This window comes from Paroedura picta, chromosome 15 (assembly GCF_049243985.1).
Source record: "Paroedura picta isolate Pp20150507F chromosome 15, Ppicta_v3.0, whole genome shotgun sequence".
Lineage (NCBI taxonomy): Eukaryota > Metazoa > Chordata > Lepidosauria > Squamata > Gekkonidae > Paroedura > Paroedura picta.
In genome coordinates this window covers 16,823,040-16,829,312 of record NC_135383.1, presented here as the reverse complement: position 1 = coordinate 16,829,312, position 6,273 = coordinate 16,823,040, and the positions used below count along the sequence as shown (strand labels likewise).

Genomic DNA, 6,273 nt, shown 5'->3' with positions numbered 1-6,273 from the left:
TTCAAAATATAAGGCAGTTTAATAAATGTCTAAAAAGAATACATATGGTCTGCTCAACCGTTCAGGAGGGGCAAGGGTACAAAGAAAAAGATTTTTAAAATATACATAATCTCTTTTCGTTACGTTCAGTACTTACATGATATTTAAGGAGGACAAGCTAGTGTTTCTTAAATTTGCATTAAAATTTCAGCATTACTGTAGTTCTCGTGGCTGGAATGTGAGCGAGATGAAGCCCCTAGGTATAAAAAATTAGCCCTTCATGGCTTCTGCCTACCCATTAAGAGCAACGTAGAAAAGAAGAGCTTCCTCCCTGCAATGAGGGAATTTATCATCTCCCCTGGGAAGTCTGTCCTTCCCTGAGATCATCCAGCCCTTGCTACTTCAAGAGAAAGGGCTATCTTGCTGCCTACTTTGTAGCAATCTGACCTTTGGGGCATGACATTCTAGCCGTGTGAGATGGTCAACCATCCCCTTACTTCAGCCAAAGATGATACTATATGCAAGCCCTGAAGCAAGGTTGGCCAAACTGTGACTTCCAGATGGACTACAGTTCCATGGACTACAATTCCCATGAACCCTTGCCAGCATGGAACTGTGGCCCATGGACATCTGGAAAGCCACTGTTTGGCGACCCCTGCTCTATGGGGTTGCCATGATGGCACTCTCCCCCAAGAAGCTGACCTGGGAACCGTGAAAAGCAAAGCCAGCCGCTCTCTCGCATCCATGATGCCCCCGAGATGCAATGGGCAAGGAAGACAGGCTGAGGTGAAATCCGGTCATCTCTGCTCAGAAGGACCCCAGAAAATGGCAGGGAACGTTCCTGTGGCCTTGGGCCCCAGAGCTCCATTGCCAGCAAGCATTTGGCTGGGCAGACTGATGCTCTAACTCCACACAAGGACACGGGGGGGGGGGGGGGGCTGTCAAAGCCCCTGAGCAGCTGTAGTATAAATAGCTAAGCGAGTCCATGTGCAACGGGCGCATGTCAAAGGCACAGATTCTTTGGCTTTAATTAGATAAGCGGGCGTTTGTTCTGCACCAATAATGCTGCAACCGTTAGGGAGAGGTATCAAAAGCAAGAGAAGAGCTGGCGAATGCTCAACTTGCATGTGAAGACTGAATTGTGCCAAAAGGGGAAGGGGGAGGCAGCATTTGAACTTTGGTGAATTCTACCCATAACTCCCTCCCTCCTTCCCCGCTACCACCTCCGCCCCCAGTACTTCTCTGCAGATTTGCACCTGCCTTTGTCAGCTGCTGCCAGGGGCCAGGGGTACTTTGATAGGAGCGGGAAATATGAGAGAGGGGCGGAAAAAGTGCTGGGGGTGACAGTCTGGAAGACTCTCAGGACAAGAGCGAAGATTCCCAGTGGCCAAGGGTACTGCTTCTGCCAGGGAGGAAGGATCTGGCAGTGTGGATTCAGAAACACCAGGGAAAGTGGCTTTCGGGAACTCTGCAAACCTGAGTCACTCCTGGCGGTGCCCGGGGCTGTACCGCCAGGCACGCCGCTCCCTCCGCAGAAGTCGTGCGAGGGCCCACGCGGCAGAGGCTGAGTCAGCGGGAGAAAGCTGTAAAGATAAACCGTGGACCGGTCGCTCTTTCCCTGAAGCCACGCAGGAGAGGCGGTAGCGAGAGATGACGGGCAGGGATGGTCCGTTTCCCAGGTTGCCTTGCTCCCTCCTGGGGCCCTCAGCACAGCTTTCTTCTCCGGAGCAGCCTGAGAATTCCTCTGCTGCTTCACTCCAGGCGAGGACGGCAGAAAACAAAGGCTTGGTCCTGCCCCCCCGGGCATTGATGCTGGGCTCCTGTAAGAGTCAGGGCCCTCTGTGCGAGGAGGGAACCAACAGGCCAAAGAGGAGAAGCCGTGTCCCAGGAGTCCCGGTGGCCTTCCTGTCTGTGCCTCTCATCCTAGCCTGCTCCGTTTACACCGGGCCCAGCTCCTCCACTGCTGGTAAAACATAAAAGCTCAGAGGTCAGGAGTCATGGGGGGGGGGGCTTCTGAGAGAGGGGCAGCTTTGATGGCTGGGCTCTGTCCCTCTTTCCCAGGCACTGTTGGGATGCAGGACAGCGGAAGCGGGACTGGCAGGAGCACAGTGGTTGGCACGAGCGGTGGGGGGGGGGGGGACGGGACAGACACAGAAGGGGGCTTTGTCCCTGAGCTGGAATGAGGAGGGGTCTGGCACTCGCTCATCCCTTTCCGTTCCAGTGTAGCCTCTCTCCACCACCACCTCCTCCTCCTCCGCCAAGTTCCTGGGCAGGCTCCAGTCTTCGCCCTGCTCATTCGTCATCCAGAAAATAAGGAGCAGGATCCCCCAGCGGAAGTGCCTCCCATGAAAGTTGATCTTGTAATCTGCCAGCCAGTTTGGGGCCAAATTTAAGGGGGGAGGAGGCAGCCAGAAGGGCGCTGGGGTAAGGCGCAACGCAAGAGAACCGCGCGGGCTTTGGGGCTGACAAGAAACTATTGCTGAATCTCTCTCTTGAAGAAAAAGAGCTGATCTTTTGTACCCTTTCTTTTCACTACCCAAAGGAGTCTCAAAAGCGGCTTGCAATCGCCTTCCCTTCCTCTTCCCAGATAGGTGAGGCTAAGAGCTCTGAGGGAACTGGGGGTGGGTCCAAGAGCACCCAGCTGGCTGCGTGGGGAGAATGTGGGGAATCAAACTCCAGATTAGAGGCTGCTACCCTTCACTACAGCAACCCAGCTGGCCCTCTCAGTGCTTGGAGACCACAGCCCTGAGGCAGTTGCTCAGAAAGCTCCCCAGAACGATGCTCTAGCTGATACAGGCTGTTCTGCAGCCAAGAGCCCGTAAGAAACCACCTGGAACTCAAACGAGCCGCCCCATCCCAAACGCAATTTGCTTGCCTCGCACCGGCCACAAGCCATTCTCCCGCCTCAAGCCACAAACAGCCGCTCGCTTCATCGTAGCACCGTTATGCACGCTGGGCTTGCAGTTTTCAGATCGTTCTTCCAGCTCAGCATGTTTGGCCTCCTAGCAGTGTGTGATTTGGCCACGGAGAAGCTTGAAGCGTCTCGGACTGATGGCTGCTGAGGAAGGCTGGCTCCGAGCAGGGGCGGTAGGCTGGGCCGTGCCCCCAAGCGCCTTCTAAATCACATCCCTGTCGCCGCTCATCAACTCTGGTGCCAGCTAGTTGGCACCTGTATGCGGGCAGATGGGTGGCGAGGCTGGAGAGACGGAGCCTGTGCTTTGCGCCGGCTTGCCAACTGGCAGGGAGCGAACCCTGCGAGGGGATGAGGAGCCACTCCAGCATCCATGCCCCAGTTCCCAAATTCTGCCCAGGACCCCCGTAACTTACGTTTGACAGCCAGCAGTGTGTTTCCATGGCAGCAGGAGACGGACGTCACCACGTAGGGGTGGGTCTCTTCCAGCTGCACGGGGCCCGGGCTCCGCGCCTCTTGGTCCTTCCTTCCGAGGCGCCCTCTCGCGCTCTTCCCCCAGGTGAACACCTCACCCTCTGCAGGACGACAACGGCTGCAGGTGACTCCTGCCAGCATCCTGGAAAGGACTGCCCGGCAGAACCCCCTGGGCTCCCCTCCGCCACTCACCTGCTCCCACGACAACGGTGAAGGCGTCCCCACAGCCCACCATGATGACTCTGATGGCCTGCAGCCCCTCAACCAGGTAGGGGGCACGGCTGGCACGGAGGGCGATGGGGCCTAGCTGGCCGTGCTGGTTGCTGCCCATGGTGTAGCACTGGCCGGAGGCTGCCAATGAGAAAGACGGGGAGGCTGGTGAGCCCTGCTGCTGTGGGAGAAGGCCTGTGGCCAAAGGAGTCCCCAGCATCCATGCCCACAGCCGGAATGCAGCAAGGACATCCGTGCAAAGGTCACTCCCTTGGCAAATATTATTAGTGCCTAATCAGCTCAGGGAAGGGAGAGGGTCGCATATTTTGATGTGGGTTTTCTAAAGGTACATTTAAGGTGCATAGTGAATATTTATGGTGTATTCACAGCGATCCTACACTTCCGGGGTGGAGCAGGCTAGATTATTGCCTGGGGCAGTGATTGCTCGGTAGTGAGTGAACAGCTCTTTGCACATTCTCAGAAGCACGCTGTTTGTTCCCCTCCTTCCCTTCACAATTCTAGACCTTGGCACCAATTAGGACCTTGAGCCAACGTTGCCACACAATGCTCAGCTCCCCATTCGCACCTGTGACAACTGAGGAGTGGGCCGTCCCGATGTCGGCCCACACAATGGCCTCTTCGCACAAGGGGGCCGACTGAGCGCAGGTGAAAATATGCACTTCCTCCACCTGGTCTGCCATGGGGGGCTCTTCCTGGGAGGAGATCCTGTCCAAGCCCAGCCTGTTGTACCTAGGGAGTAAGAAGAAGAGCGCATTTCAGGGCCTAAGAGTGCCAACAGCAGCAAAGCAGAGAGCCAGCTTGGTGTAGTGGTTAGAAGTGTGGACTTCTAATCTGGCATGCTGGGTTTGATTCCCCACTCCCCCACATGCAACCAGCTGGGTGGCCTTGAGCTCGCCACAGCACTGATAAAACTGTTCTGACCGGGCAGTGATATCAGCGCTCTCTCAGCCTCCCCCACCCCACAGGGTGTCTGTTGTGGGGAGAGGAATGGGAAGGCGACTGTAAGCCGCTTTGAGCCTCCTTCGGGTAGGGAAAAGCGGCATATAAGAACCAACTCTTCTTCTTCTTCTCTTCTACTATGGCTTTGGGGATCTTGGCCAGGCCGAGAAGCATGGGGCTCAATTTCCTCAGGCTTCCACCCTGGACCCAACCAGCCTCTGCCCAAGCCTTAATCTCCCGTGTCATAGGGGAAATTCTCCATGCCAGCCTTAAACGTGGCGATGGACCCTGCTGCTCCCATTGGGCACCCAAACACCTGGCCTGCCACCACTGAGGGCACCAGGGATTTGGAAGGCTGAACCAGGAGCCTCGTGGCCCAAGAGAGCAGTTTGGACTGCTGCAGATAAAAAGAATGAGACTGCCAGAAACAATATCAAGACCAAGAGAAGACTTCCAAGTGCCACTGTAATTTAGCATAGCAGAATTCTTGCATGCATTTCACAGTAGAGGGGGTCAGTTATTTGAAGGCTCCACCGTCTGTTTTAAGATTGTGTGTGCTATGACACAGAACGTTGTTACATTATGAGTAATTTCTTCAGAGGGGTCTGCAAGGAGGAGGGAAGTGCAGAATTGCTCCTCTGATCTTCCTGGGGAATATATTACCATCAGCCGTGATAGACTGGGAACATCTATTGTTTTAGCAGGGACAGTGTAACACGACATGATCAATTGTCTTGGCCTTTCCCACTGGACAAGGGCAAACCTGCTGGGAATAAGAAATGGGAAGATCTCTGTCTGCCAGAAAAGCTGAAAGCAAGGCACTGAAAGGGGCCAAAAGGAAGTCTCCAGGGCTTAGGAGATGGCAGCTTGGCTGCTTGGGACGGTGCTTGCTTCAAGTTCTCTTCAGCCACACAAGGAAGAAAAGAACGTTTAACCCAAGAGGCTGGCTTTCTACCCTTGCCCGGCAACGGAGCAGGATCTTCTGCCAGCTTGCTGTAGTGGTGAAGAGCAGCGGCTTCTAATCTGGCGAGCCAGGTTTGATTCCCCGTTCCCCCACAGGCAGCTAGCTGGGTGACCTTGGACTTGTCATAGTTCTCCTAGAGCTGTTCTTGCAGAGCAGTTCTCTCAGAGCTCCCCCAGCACCACCTACCTCTCAGAGTATCTGCTGTGGGGAGACGAAGGGAAGGCGATTGTAAGCTGCCTTGAGTCTCCTTCTGGTAGAGAAAAGTGGTATATCAAAAACCGACTCTTCTTCTGTCATTCAACCTGTGGCATCACCAGACTGCAGATGCAGCTCTGGGACCCTGAGCTGAAGAACTCCTCCCACCCACCTCCCGAAATATTCAGATCTCTACAGTACCGGTCAGGACAGCAGTTTCTGACAGCCCAGCGGATTACTTGGCCCCTTGTCTCCTTCAGCATAATGGGACGCCCTGGCCCTAGCGTCCAACCTGTTGCTTCCACAGGCAAGGATCTGGTTCTTCGCCGTCAGGATCATCGAAGAATCGATGCCACAGAGGACCTTCTGTGCCTCGTGCTCGGAGGAGATGGGCACCTGCTGCGGGGAATTGTGGGACTCCTGTGTCCCCAGCCCCAGACGTCCTGCCAAAAGGGGAGGGAGGCCTTAGAAAGAGGAAGGGAGGCCAGGTCTTTCTCTTGAAAGCCAGCGTGTGGGGCGGGAAGTGTCTGGACCCCACTCCCCATGCTTGCAGAGAGTCTGAAGCCGCCCCTCCTTGGGC

At 55.3% G+C, this 6,273-nt stretch overlaps 1 protein-coding gene across 4 annotated transcripts in view; it reads right to left on the bottom strand.

Annotated features, from left to right (window-relative positions):
• The window catches only part of NEK8 (NIMA related kinase 8), a 28,325-nt gene continuing 22,052 nt past the window's right edge, over window positions 1–6,273 (bottom strand). For 3 of the 4 annotated variants that reach the window (XM_077311118.1, XM_077311116.1, XM_077311119.1), the window contains 5 exons: window positions 5,986–6,136; window positions 4,161–4,324; window positions 3,557–3,715; window positions 3,307–3,465; window positions 1–1,942 (listed from right to left, as the gene is read on the bottom strand). In XM_077311118.1, coding sequence (XP_077167233.1) covers window positions 1,917–1,942; window positions 3,307–3,465; window positions 3,557–3,715; window positions 4,161–4,324; window positions 5,986–6,136 — 659 coding nt within the window. In that variant the 3' untranslated portion in view covers window positions 1–1,916. The remainder of the gene's footprint in view (window positions 1,943–3,306; window positions 3,466–3,556; window positions 3,716–4,160; window positions 4,325–5,985; window positions 6,137–6,273) is intronic. The other variant, XM_077311117.1, reaches the window with a different exon arrangement.